A 14,853-nucleotide genomic window follows, 5' to 3' on the forward strand; every position below is an offset into this window, starting at 1 on the left:
TTTCTCATTTATTTTGTGATGTAAATATACAACAATTTATTAATATTGTCACTTGATATGCTTTAAAATTTTGCAACAACTACAATTATTGTTTACATATTATCTAATTATAACTGCTTTAGCATCTTCTTTCCCTTTCAGAAGTTTCTGTATTTGGACAATAATTTATATGCCCACCTTAGCTATTTTCTTTTATGATCTGATTCTGGAAAGAAAGAAAAACAAGTTTTGAGTGGTATATCAGCTATTTTGGAATGAAATATACATGACATGAAGAACTGGAGAATACAGAGAGTTAGGTATTGACTCTGCAATGAATAATCAAGTCTATTTCCTTTTTCTATAGTTGACTTTCTTATAAATACTACAGTTCAATGAGTGTGCTGGGCATTTACTTGAGTTTAGATTTGTTATTTAGAGTGGAGGGTTTGGGGTAGGTAATCATAAGTTGAATTCCAATACAAATTCTGTGCTTTACATCTAAGACGTAAAAAGAAAGTTTAACTTTAAATCAAGTCAAATGTCCACAGGCACTAACCATCGCTGTTTTTTCCCCAGAGTCTGGACATGGCAAAAGCTTATGTGAAACCCAAGGAGATGACAGAGTTGGTCAACACACCATCTTGGATGGACAAAGGTCTGGCCTCTCAGAATGAGGTAAAGGAGGAGGAGAGAAGACCGGCTGCTTATGGAATGCTTGGCAGCTTAGCTGAAGATCATGACAGTATTGAGGAGGAAGAAGAGGAGGAAGAAGATGGGGAGAAGCCTAAAAGAAGAGGTCCCAAGAAAAAGAAGATGACAAAAGCTCGCCTTGAGAGATTCAGGGCTCGAAGAGTCAAGGCTAATGCCAGGGAACGGACCCGGATGCACGGCCTGAACGACGCCCTGGACAATCTGAGGAGGGTCATGCCGTGCTGCTCTAAGACCCAAAAGCTCTCCAAGATAGAGACTCTTAGATTGGCCAGGAACTATATTTGGGCTTTGTCTGAGGTCCTAGAAACAGGACAGACACCTGAAGGGAAGGGCTTTGTGGAGATGCTTTGTAAAGGGCTCTCTCAGCCTACAAGCAACTTGGTGGCTGGGTGCCTCCAGCTGGGTTCTCAGTCCGTCCTCCTGGAAAAGCGTGAGGAGAAATCTATCTGTGACTCTGCCATCTCTGTCCACAACTTCAACTATCAATCTCCCGGGCTCCCCAGCCCTCCTTATGGCCATATGGAAACACATCTTATTAATCTCAAACCCCCAGTATTCAAGAGTTTGGGAGAGTCATCTTTTGGGGGCCACCCACCTGACTGCAGTACTCCACCTTATGAGGGCCCACTTACTCCACCCCTGAGCATCAGTGGGAACTTCTCCTTGAAGCAAGATGGCTCCCCTGACCTGGATAAATCCTACAGTTTCATGCCACATTACCCCGCTGCAAGTCTAAGCTCAGGGCATGTGCATTCAACTCCTTTTCAGGCTGGCACCCCCCGCTATGATGTTCCCATAGATATGTCCTATGATGCTTACCCCCACCATAGCATCGGGGCCCAACTCAATACAATCTTCACTGACTAGGGCAGTCCGACCAACATTTCAGAGAAAGATGTCTGGAGACATTTTCCATAGCTCAAGTCATTGAGCTGAGGATTCAGTGACCTTAATGGGACCCTATAGATATATATCAAACACAATAGTCGTAGGCTCTTTGGGTCTCCCTAACCTGTCACCCTCCGTTCTCATCAATTTCTCATGTTGTCTTGATTCCTTTATTTTGGGTCCTCAAAAGAAATTATTTGATTGTTTACAATCACGTGAAAATAGATCAGAAACCCTGGGTCTTATCCTAGTGGTGCCAAAACTCATTGAATGGTCTATGCCAATTCATTTTTCATTTCTGGCCTCTATTTGCTTCCTGGTAAATCAGGCAATTGTTCTAAGTTGAGATACTTTCTAAAGTTCTTCACAGTTATGAAATTCTATGACTTTGGGGACCATTCCTACAAACTTCTTAATGGTGGAAAGATTGAGGAGTAATAGGAAATGGACACTATGTGTGGAATGATCGGATGGAATTGCCAAAGGAGCACCAGGAGCGTGTTTTTCAGACTTGATGAAAGGACTTCTTTGCATCCATCTAAAAATAGCTTCCAGAGGCTGACATTCTACCTTGACTGTCACTGTGAATAATGTTCTTTAAGAGATTAGCTCTATTTCTTACTGGGCTGAAAGCTGAACATATCTTCCTTAGAATTTGAGAACCATAATAGAGATCTCGTACCGACTTGATTCTTGATAACATTTCAAAAGCACTTTTCTCAGTACTCGAAGTGGGGCAAACAAGACACTGAAACCTTAGACTCCTCCAATCCAACAGGACTTGGAGAATCATTTCATGACCTTCATAACCAGAGAGGCATGGAAATTCTGATAAAGCAGCAAACAACCCAGGTCACATTCAAGAGCAATAAAATGGCCATTGGATACTAACCATCATTTTGGGACTCTCAACCTGTCCATAGGAAAACCACTAGGTTTTCTTTGGCAAGATGAATTTCATTTGGTTAAAGAAAGCATGGCTAAAAACCACTAACATCTGCCCACACATATTTTCTCGAAGCACAAGCACCAGTCGATTTATTGACCAAACTTGAATTTTCCCAACATATATAATTCCTTATCTCCTTTTCCACTAATTGTTACCTCTTCTTCACTTTTAAAATATGTTATTACATATTGTAGATAACATTTCAAGTGACCAAACTTAGGGATGTAGAATCAAATCCAAGGTCAGCAAATGCTTTTACCAATTTATGTCATCACAGATTTATCCTGATTTGCAGGATGTTTATTTTCTTCACGTAAAGTCGTTTTGTCAAGTTTATTTTTTCCCAGAAAAATGTGATCTGAGAAGTTTCACTGTCCTGTTCAATCTGCCAGAACAATTATTTTAAACCAAAAGCCTACATGGTTTCCGTGATAGTGGATCATATCCTGCTCCTGCCAGAGAGGATAAGTTTAGGAAGCAGGCAGGGTACACAAATTGGGCCAATTAATAAAATTGATAAGGCAGATTAGTATGTGATTTTCTACAGCTCAGCTAACCCCTAAAACCTGCCAAACTATTTGTGTATCGACTTTTTTTTACCCTTTACTTATCTCCTTATAGCCGAAGTAATTTTCTTTCCATTTTGCTTGCAACACTAACCCTACTTTTTTTTTGCACCCTTAATTTGTAAATCTACTTGAAAGTACCCTTGAAGAGAAATCCTAAACCCCATCAGCCACTAAAGTGGTTCCCTTCACCACAATTTGCCCTAGAGGGAATAGACAGGTAAAATGATTTATGAAGCCATCCTATGTGCTTTCTGAGTCTATACTGGTTCTTACCTTCCTGAGAGGTTATGGGGGTGGGAAGCTATCCTTGAAGTTAGCATTTTGTGGCATTTAAGTTTGTAGATAATGAATGTTGTCTGAGTTATTTATTAGATATTATTTATTTAATTTATTTCTCATTTTCATGCAAATTCCTTAGGTTGTATACATGTGCTTGCAAACCCTCCCCAAGACTTCATTTGGAAAGTAGCTCATAATTTTGCTAGGAATTCCTGAGTTTTGGGGTGAGGGCAAAGGAGGAAGTTAGTGCAAAGTTACATAAGAATTTTATAAAAAGCAGCAATAATTTGAATGGCTATGCAAGTTAATATTTCTTAGATTTTTTCTTTAAGATGAGCCAATCATTTTGGCTCATTGTTTATGCTTTTAGGGACTATGGTATCTGTGAACTGGTGTGGGATTGTTCAGAGATTTCATAATTGAATAAAATTTGTAAATGCCGTGTAATTGGAGAGAACCTATTCTCCAACCCTGGATGGTCTATTTCTTCTGGGGACTTTATCCAATAATGCAAAACAATTATTTAAACATTTTGTAAAAGAAAAAAATGTTTTTCCTCTTTTTCTAGCAGAAATAAAGCTGTGAGTCTTAATAGACATTGTGTTGTATTTGCATTGTCAGCCTTCAAAGGTTTTCTTCATTCTCACCTATTGATTTTCTTGGGCTCTAAATCCTATGAGCAACAGCAGGATTGCCGGCCCGTCTGGAGGATTTATACATCCCGTATTTCAACTGATCTTTCCAGAAGATTTGAAAGGTCTAAACCAAGTAGTTAGAAGCCTAGATGCACTCTGCCACTCACATAATCAAACCATCTGCAACCATTGAGAAAAAAAAACATCTCCCCATTTACAGAAATCTATGGCTTTGAGCATTCCAAGCCATCAAAGAGATGACTTAGATGATGTACAGAGAGGTGGACCACAGGAAGATAAACTATTATCCAAAATTTAGCTGGGCCTACCAACTCTTCCAAAAATTATGAAGCATGATTTTTGGCAACTGCCTCTTAACAGCTCCTTCTCAAGATTTTTTTCTTTCAGATTTCTCCAGTTAAAATTTTCCAGGGTCCCTTCTTAAATGCATAACTGCTGATGGCAAAGAAATAATAATGATGATGATGATAAAAATGAACTTTAATAAAATATTATTGGTTAATCAAGGGAGAGAAATGGTTTAAAATATTTAAGAAACAAAAAAGAATGAAAGTCATCCTCCTACCTCCAATCTCCATCTGTCCAGTACACACTCTCCAACTAGAAATCAATTTTTAATTTTTAGCTTACTAGTTACCAGAGATCTTTTATGACTATATAAGCAGATATTAGGTATATTAGGTGCAAATATTAAGTTAGTTTATCCTCTTCTTTTTTTTCTATTATTGGTAGCACATCACATTTCTTTAATATGTCATAAAAGTCTCAGTTTCTTGTTATAGCTGGTTAATATATCATGGTAAAAACCATAATATGTGATTAAATTAAATTACAAAATTTGGATTTTTCCAATCTTTTGCAATATTAAGTGAATAATGTACATGTCATTTGATGGACTTCCCAAGTTGTGTAGTGGTAAAGGATCCAACTGCCAATCCAGGAGATGCAAGAGACGTGGGTTCATTCCCTGGGTTGGGAAGATCCCCTGGAGTAGAAAGAGGCAGTCCACTCCAGTGATGTTGACTGGAAAATTTCATGGACAGAGGAGCCTGGCAGGCTACAAATCTGTGGGGTTGCAAAGAGCCGGTTGCCAACTGAGCACCCACACACCAGTGCAAGATAGTCTTATAAAATGATCTGTCATTTGATCCTTGTTAAGAGAATATTTAGCAAAGAATATTCTAGAGCAATACAAAAAAATTGACAGATATCATCGATAATCCCATCTAGCTGTTAGGAATGCTTAATATGTACTGTCACTTTTCAAGGTGATTTGTATAATATTCATTTAATCTAAAACAATTCCTATAAGGGAGACATTATTATCACCATAATTTTACAGATTGTAAACAAAGGCATAGAGTAACCTGTTCAAGCTCACACTGCTAGTGAATGGTAGAGCCAGGATTTGAACTAGATGATTTATCCAAAAGGTTTGGTTGTTTGGCTGGTTGGCTGGTAGGTACATAAGGATGTCATATCTACAGAAAGTTAGAGCTGGTGGAAGAGGAGGGATTTTTTTTATACTTCTCAAATTGTCCATATGACATATGGCACCCTGTTATATCTATGACCCAGGCTGGCCCATACCCAAGCTCTGAAACAGAACCTGAGAAAAGACTCTCTTTCCACTGACAAATGTTCAACTCTCAATTGTATGCTGCCTATGTAGACTATGTAGATATAGGCTAGCTCACAGATCAATGCTTGGTTTATTGAAACTCTTCATCTTACTGAAAGCTTAAATCCATTTCATGGCTGGTCAGCTTACATACATTTAAAATTTTAGAAAAAAGTTTTAGCAAGAAATTACAGGTATTAAAATAATGAAATCGTTTGCAACATAGGAGCAGACTATCTTCAAGATTATTTTTTTCTCTCTGTCTAGAAGGAAATGGCAACCCACTCCAATATTCTTGTTTGGAGAATCCCATGGAGAAAGGAGCCTGGCAGGCTACAGTCCATGGGGTCACAAGAGTCGGACACAACTTAGTGACTAAACCACCACCACCACCATTAATGCACCAAGCTGTCTTCAACGTACCGCTTCATGCATTAATTGCAAGCATTGGCTTCAGGATCTAATAGGTGCTATTTTAGCTACTAACTTACTAGTTGAATGCAATGTGTTGTTGCTCAGTCATGTCCAACTCTTTGAATGCAGTGTGTTAGTTGCTCAGTCATGTCCAACTCTTTGCGACCCCATGGAGTGTAGCCCACCAGGCTCCTCTGTCCATGGGATTTCCCAGGCAAGAATGCTACAGTGGGTTGCCATTTCATTCTCGTTGAATAACCTTTATTAAATTGATTAACCCTGCAAAGCCTCAATTCCTTCAAATTTAATGGCAATAATAGCAATGACTTTCTCACAGGGTCATTCTGAGGAATTAATTGAAGTAATATGTCCACAGTACATAGTATTTAAGAAGTGGCATTTATTACCATCCATGTTACTATTCCAGAGAAGGTGAAAGCACCCCACTCCAGTACTCTTGCCTGGAAAATCTTATGGGCGGAGGAGCCTGGTAGGCTGCAGTCCATGAGGTCGCTGAGTCAGACACAACTGAGCGACTTCACTTTCACTTTTCACTTTTATGCATTGGAGAAGGAAATGGCAACCCACTCCAGTGTTCTTGCCTGGAGAATCCCAGGGATGGGGGAGCCTGGTGGGCTGCTGTCTACCGGGTCGCACAGAGTCAGACACAACTGAAGCAACTTAGTAGCAGCAGCAGCATGTTACTATTCATCATTTTATGATTAACCGTACATTGACTTTTCTTTTTGTCTCTAATATATTACTGGGGAGTGCTGATGGTGATTACAGCAGGCTTACTTAGGGTATCCATAGAGTTTAGGTTAAGAGAGTTGAATCAGACTTTGGTTTGAAGCTAACTGGCTGAATTCAAAGCTAATGAAGCAATTTATTTACCATCTCTATGTCTCAGTTTCCTTCTTGACATAAAGGGCACAAAAATTCCACCAAATCCATAGAGTTGATATGAAGTGAATTAGAAGTGATGATAATGCCAATGAAGTGATTATCTCAGGTTCTGGCACAAGGGAAGTAAGCTACCATTATTATTGTTTTTTTAAGTCTTTATTGAATTTGTTACAGTGTTGCTTCTGTTTCATGGTTTTCTGGCCAAGAGGTATGTAGGATCTTAGCTCCCCGACCAGGGATCAAACCCTCACCCCCTGCATTGGAAAATGAAGTCTTAACCACTGGACCACCAGGGAAGTCCCTATTATTGTTAGTTTTATTATTAGGAGTGGATGGGAAGAGATAAGGAAATTGAGAATGAGAGAGCAGAGAAGATCCTTTGAATTTATACAGTTAATCATTTACTAGGGCCAATATAAAAATCCAAGCCTTTTGACTAGTACTCTGTATGTTGGAATATGCTATTTTCTTATTATTTATAGTGAAGTGAAGTTGCTCAGTCATGTCCAACTCTTTGCGACCCCATGGACTGTAGCCTACCAGGCTTCTCAGTCCATGGGATTTTCCAGGCAAGAGTACTAGAGTGGGTTGCCATTTCCTTCTCCAGTGGATCTTCCTGACCCAGGGATCGAACCTGGGTGTCCCACATTGTAGGCAGACGCTTTACCTTCTGAGCCACCAAGGAAGCCCACTGTAAACAGAATCCTCAATGGCAAATTTCCAGAATTTGGGAAATAGGAAGCCCCGTGTTTTTCTTTTGTCCTAGAAACTGGCATGGAGCTCAAAGAAGCCTGGTGGTAGCTTTTGCTGTCATCTGGAGAAGGAAATGGCAACCCACTCCAGTGTTCTTGCCTGGAGAATCCCAGGGACAGGGGAGCCTGGCGGGCTGCCGTCTATGGGGTCGCACAGAGTTGGACACGACTGAAGCAACTTAGCAGCAGCAGCAGACCTAAGACTATGTAGGAAAGAACTATTATCTCAAAAATACTTAGTACCATATATTTCTTTTCAATTCAGTTTTGCAAATCGTTACTGTGCACTTCTTATGGGGCAGGCACTAAACCAAGTGCTGGGAACAGACAAATGAATATATATATGACCATGCTTTGTAAGTTTATAGTTTGACAGAGTATGAATTAATAAAGCATTCTACCCAGTTATCATTCAACATTGACAGCAAAAAAAAAAAAATTGACAGCAATGTGAGGCAATAAGTTCGAGTATCATAGATACTGTTTAACAGAGGAGAAGGCTGATTTTCAGAGACATATACTGATTAGACAGGTCAAGCAATTAGTCAGAAGTTAAGTCAGAGGCTATCTGTTACAATGTTTTGTTTGCTTGTTTCAGATGAGTAAACTCTGCTTTATTTGTGGTTAAATAAAACATTTTCTGGGATGAGGTTAATGGATTACTATAACAATTCTGTATAACTTACTGGTTGAATAACCTTGGTTAAATTAATTAACCCTTTCAAAGCTTCACAACCTGCTAAAATGGCTAAAATGAATTACTGCAAATATTACATAAAGCAAAACAAATTGTGGTCAAGCAAAACAATCCCTGGTTCAGATGCATAGTAACCAGGGAGGCAGTTCATCATTAAATCAAAGGAATCCCATTAAGGCTGTCAACATGGACAAGAAAATAAAATGTTTGGTCAATACCTCATATGTGTGTAAGTAAATGAATTAACTTGCTAAATGTGATCTGAAGAAATTTTTAGAAAATAATGGCTAAAGACTCAAGGAAAGGAAGAGGAAATTACTGTTTATTGGGTATCTAAATCAGGTAAAATTCACAAAGTTAAGTTCTCAATATTAGTCAGGCTTCAAAATAAACCATTTGAAGGAGGGTTCCAGATATTATAAAAACCTATGTAGAAATGTATAAATCAATATGAGACCATGGCAAGTTACATAAACTGAGTTTTGTTTTCTCATCTATAAGGTTGTACAGTTATATACTCAGAGTTTCTCTCATCTTAATGTTTTCATGAGCAGCAAATGTCCCTTTTCTCTAACAGATTACACATATTTTGAAAAAAAAATGAGTGAATGATGACTGAATAAAAGCTAATATGTGAAGAAAGAGTGGACTAAAAAACCTTAAAATCAAGGGTGTGCTGTGTGTGGTTTAATAATTACTAGTCAGTTATCTTAAGGAGCTGGGTGCCTTTCAATTTAGACCGTAATTTTCTAGGCAATGAACTTCATTCTCTAGCGACAACTGCTGCAGCATGTTTAGCAACTAAAAGGCTCATAATCTACATTGAGCTAAGTAAACTTATCAAAGGTCAGATTGAGAAATCGTGTTATTACTAGAAGTGTGCTCTTCCTCCTGCCCCTCCCCTTAAGTGAGAAACAATAAGGAAGATATTGATTATGTTGTTTACTTAATTGCAAATATAACATGTTCTCTGTTGTCCATATGAATAATTCAGGTTGTAGGTGACAGATGAAAAATATTTCATATGAAGCTTGTTCCTCCATGCCAGTTACTATATTCCTAGTTTTTGGTGTGTTGTGTGTGTGTATGTGTGGTGTAGGTACAGGCACATATTAATATATCTATATTTATAAAAGCATACCAAGATTTATATGTGTGTATATATTTGAAGGTATGTGTATATATGTATATATTTAATTGAAGTATAGTTGATTTACAATGTTGTGTTAGTTTCAGGTATATAGCAAAGTGATTCAGTTATATATATACACACACAAACACACACACACACACATATTCTTTTCCATTATAAGTGATTAGAAGATATTGAATATAGTCCTCTATGCTATACAGTAGGTTCTTGCTGGTTATCTATTTTATATATGGTGCTGCTGCTGCTAAGTCGCTTCAGTCGTGTCCGACTCTGTGCAACCCCATAGATGGCCTCCTACCAGGCTCCCCCGCCCCTGGGATTCTCCAGGCAAGAACATTGGAGTGGGTTTCCATTTCCTTCTCCAATGCATGAAAGTGAAAAGTGAAAGTGAAGTCGCTCAGTCGTGTCCGACTTTTAGCGACCTCATGGACTGCAGCCTACCAGGCTCCTCCGTCCATGGGATTTTCCAGGCAAGAGTACTGGAGTGGGGTGCCATTGCCTTCTCTGATTTTATATATAATAGTGTATATATGTTAATTCCAAATTCCTAATTTAGCCCCACTGACAAAGATATGTATATTTAACATACACATATTGGTACATACTGAAAATGGGCACACACACATACACACACACATTTGAATGTACTCCTAAAGTTAAATGGAAACACTTTTGGGATCATTTAATTTTTGGCAAGTCTGTAGCCTGATTTCTTTCCTTTATTATCATAATGTTGCTAACTGAGCTAGAGGAGAGAGGAGGAGAAGGAGGCCAGAGGCAGGAAGGAAGCTGTGGAGGGTCTTGTGTTCCTCACTGGGCTGGACCTGGAGAGGCAGCCAGATAAAGGTAAGTGCTATCTCCTCTGAGAGCTGGCCTCTGAGCCGAGGCAGATCCAGGGCAGGCAGACACATGGCTGCCCCACAGAGGGCCAGGCACAGCCGCAAGCTGCTCAAGGGACTCCTGGAGCAGACGCTCCCTTGGCTCCTGCTCAGCCCACTGCTGCCAGCCGGCAGCTTCCCTCCTGCCAGACCCCTGGGCATGCTGATGGGAATGGCACAATTACCTAATCCCTGCCCAGGGAGATCTAGGACACATGCAGACAGATGGAGGACCAGGGGGATTCAGCACTGTTTAGTACTGGAGGAGAAGAGGAGACAAGCTCTGGGAGAGGTTTGGCTAATGGGCCAGGCTTGAAAGTTGGTTCTAAAGTCTCCCTGTCTCCAAGCAGCTCCCAGGCAAGCTGTCTTCTCACCTGAATAGCAGCTCTGAAAGAAAGAACCTTGACCTTCCCCTCACTGCTGGCAAATACTCTGAGAAAGGGCATTGGCCCTCAGTGTCTGGGTTTCCACAAGGAAAAGGAAGTAAAGATGGGTAGGGAAAGACACAGAATCTGAGAGAGTCAGAACTCCAGGAAGGCCCATCCGGACAGTCAGAGATCCAGAGATCAAGGCAGCAGTGCACGTGCTTACCATCTCCCTTCTTCTTCCTCTTCCCCCAAGGCATGCACACCATCACTGCCCTGCATGAGGTCCTCAGATTCTCCCTGACTGGACAAATGTCATAGTGTTCTTTCAAACTTCCCATCTTTTTGTGTGCAGTGTTTCTTTCTTCATGAATCCATCCTGATTGATTGACCATCTTAGAGCAAAGCCATGGACCACATCATTTCTTTGGTCAAAACCCTGCACTGATTCTTCCATTATTATGAAATGAAGTCCAAACTTTTCAGCATAACATTTAAAACCCAAGCACCATAATTGGTCTTGGTCTACATTTATATATCACTAATTGTATATATATGGGCTTCCCTTGTGGCTCAGCTGGTCAAGAATTCACTTGCAATGCGGGAGACCTGGGTTCCATCCCTGGGTTGGGAAGATCCCCTGGAGAGGGGAAAGGCTACTTATTCCAGTATTTTGGCCTGGAGAATTCCATGGATTGTATAGTCCATGGGGTTGCAAAGAGTCAGACACGACTGAGCGACTTTCATTTCACTGTACATTAGAGTGGCCTCTCTAGGTTACTGTTCCTCTAATCATCATGAAGTGAAATTGCTCCCTTGCCTTTGTTCTTCATAATGCCTTTCTCTGGAGGGCTCTCTCCTCCGCCTTCACTTGCTGAAATTGTATTTATCCTTCAAAGCCTAATTGAAATTTGTCCTCACTAAAGTCTTTACTCAATAATCCTATAATGGAATAATTATGATCACTTTAAAAATTCATTTACTTATATGCTTATTTTATTTATATTATCGCCTCCTTCTTTTTGAAATTTAGGGAGTCATAATAGTTGATCCTAGAAGTTTAGTTACTATTTCCATCTGTGTCTCCTCTACTGTTTATAAGCTAGAGAAGAGAGGCTGTTTTATCCTTTTTCTATAGTAACAGCTCCCAGTGGAGTCCTTCCCATATAGTAAGGGGAAGATAGAGCAATTTTTTTTCAGAGCACTTGAACATGTGTTGGGAATTGCAAAGTTAATTTTACCTTCCCATGACTTCATACAACTTTGGGAAAAAGTTTTTTCCATTATACAGATGACTGAAAGGAGGTTCAGATAATGTTCAAGTCAACTCAGTTCATAAGAGGGGAGTGATGACTTGTCAGAATGATTTTTGCTCTAATATATGTATGAATGAAAAAGACTAAACATTTCATGAGTCTCCCCAATGCCCACTATGTTACTCAACAGAAAGAAATGTTGACCATCAAAAATTTATTTAGACAAAGCCAGACAGGTTGGGTGAAATGATACAGAGTTAAATACAGAGAAAAATAGAATTTGTTGAAGGAGTAGAGTTTTAGAAACAAATAAAACCAGAGGAACAGAAAAAGAGCCAATGTAAAGGCTGAGACTGAGAGACAAAGGAAGGAGAGAGAGGAACACTAGAAGAACAGAATAAAGGCAAGACAAAAGGAGCATGGGTACAACTTCTTCAATTGGGACAATATTTCAATATTTTAGATATTGCCGCAGAGTACCTGGGGGCTTCATGGCAGTAGGGGGAGGTAGGTACACTTTATGAATAGCTGCTTCCTCTGTTGTGTTTCAGGCAGGAGCCTCACAAAAGGCTGGGCACCAGTGTGCTCCCACCAAGTCTCTTCGAAGACCATCACTGGTTATCTGTCTTCAGAGCAATAGAAATATCACCACCATAAATTGTTTTGGAGAAGAACAAAGACTAAAGGTCTCCCAAGTCACCCCATCCACCAGAAGACTTATGCCTTAACAGGAAGGCTTTCATTTGGTCACTGGATATATATCCTTTAATGAAAAGTCACCGGAAACAAAAAATGCTTTACCAATGATGTGGACAGATCAATTTCTCTGGCTCATAGAGCCACTGAGGTCTCTTGATTTGTTTTGGGTTTGTGATCTGGACAAGTTCTATGCGAATGCTTGGTTTACCATGTATTGTCATTGACTTTGGACATGATTTACGAATTCCTAGGACTTTAAAACCTTTATCAACAAAACGATGACAATACCTCATAGGATTTCTGTGACATTAAATATAGTGATTACCGTAAGTGTATCATGAGGCTGCACATTGTTAGTGATCAGTAAGCATTACTTTGCATTGGCATTGTCATCATCATTTCCTCCCATGTGAGTGAGAACTCCACTGGGCTAATTGAAAGAGGGACTTCTAAGGAGGCACCAGTGGTAAATTATCCACCTGCCAACACAGGAGATATAAGAGATACAGGTTCTATTCCTGGGTTGGGAAAATCCCCTGAAGGAGGGCATGGCAACCCACTTCAGTGTTCTTGCCTGGAAAATCCCATGGGCAGAGGAGCCTGGAGGGCTACAGACCATAGGGTCGCAAAGAGTTGATCACGACTGAAATGACAGCACGCCCGCAATTGAAAGAGAGATCAAAGCAGAGGAAGAGAAATGGGAAAAAGGGACCCGTGGAGGGTACAAGTAGTATTGGAAAATGACTGAAGCCATCAGAAGGAATTACTGGCTTGCAGTCTGGAGTGTGTGACTCAGCTGGAGCCCGAGTACAAAGGGTCCCTAAGCAGAAGCATCAGGGACACACAGGGGGCAGCTGACACCATGCCCACAGTTGGCACAGTCCAACAGAATTTTCAAGGATAAGTGGGAAAAAAAAGCAGTCCTGAGAGGGAGCACCACTGAACCCTGCTGCCCTGTTTCTGAGCAGCAGCTGCAAGCAGGGATAGCAGCTGCAGTTGTTCTCAGCAGCCTGGATTCCCAGGGAAAGCGGGCATCAGGCGAAGCAAAAAGGGAGGGAGAGACAAGTAAGGGGCAATGCCCTGGGTTCCCAGGATGGGAGATTCCACTGCACAGAAATAAGGGGTCTGGGGTGGCAGGGAGAGGGTGCTCTGAATGTGAAATAATGCTCAGTGTTGAGAGCAGGCTCGGTGGAGAGAGTTAGATTGGGGGTCAAGAACTTTCTAGCCATTTCTGCTCCTAGATTGCTTCATAAACATGGGCAGAAGATAATCACAACAGCCAGTACTAATTGAGTGCTAACCAGGTGCCAGGCAATGTCCTTTAGTTTTTACATATATGAAATAATGTGATTCTTTGTACGGTACTCTGGAATTGGTGCTAGCATTGCATTTTACAGATGAAAATCTGACACACAGAGGGGTAAAGCAGCTCCACTGGGTCACATAACAAGCAAGTGACAGATCTGAGATTTAATCTAAACATTGCATTTTTATCCATCAGTAAGGTTCTATGATATCAAGCACTTAAAATGTGGCAAGTGCAACCAAGGAACTATATTATTTATTTATTTTATTGGGGGTATTGTTGTTTTATGAGTTGGTGTTAGTTTTTTCTATACAGTGAGGTGAATCAGTTATATGTATACATATACTCCCTCCCTCTTGGACCTCCTTCCCAACCCCACCACCACATCCCACCTATCTAGGTCACCCCAAAGCACAGAGCTGAGCTTGGTACTAAATTTTTAAATTTACTGAAGTGTAATTAATTTAAATTTAAATAGCCTCATATTCTTAGGCGCTGTACAATGGATGGGAAAATTTATACTATCTCTCTAAAGAGACAGATCTCTATCACTTTCAGTTATTATTTTTCTCCATCTAAAATTGTGGGTTTTCACATGGGGATGAAAAATAGGTGCAGTGATTTCTACCATTTCCTCCATGCCTGCCTGGATGGACATCATTAATCAAGCAGGACTGTCTTTCGTACTGAGCCTGGACCTTCCTCAGAATCCATCACAAAACTCTAGGCAGTGGCTGACTTAGATTCTTCATTTGAGAAGAAAGTGATATTC

General features: G+C 40.2%; 1 protein-coding gene across 1 annotated transcript; it reads left to right on the forward strand.

Moving 5' to 3' along the window:
* Nucleotides 1-567: 567 nt before the first annotated feature.
* Nucleotides 568-1,560, forward strand: NEUROD4 (neuronal differentiation 4). Its single transcript, XM_040232796.1, has one exon. It carries the CDS (start codon nt 568-570, stop codon nt 1,558-1,560), a length of 993 nt encoding a protein of 330 aa, XP_040088730.1.
* The last annotated feature ends 13,293 nt before the right edge of the window (nt 1,561-14,853 follow it).

Source organism: Oryx dammah, unplaced genomic scaffold, assembly GCF_014754425.2.
Source record: "Oryx dammah isolate SB20612 unplaced genomic scaffold, SCBI_Odam_1.1 HiC_scaffold_29, whole genome shotgun sequence".
NCBI lineage: Eukaryota > Metazoa > Chordata > Mammalia > Artiodactyla > Bovidae > Oryx > Oryx dammah.

Excerpts from the sequence above, each read along its gene's own strand:
- NEUROD4 (XM_040232796.1), top strand. The coding sequence starts at position 568 with ATGGCAAAAGCTTATGTGAAACCCAAGGAGATGACAGAGTTGGTCAAC.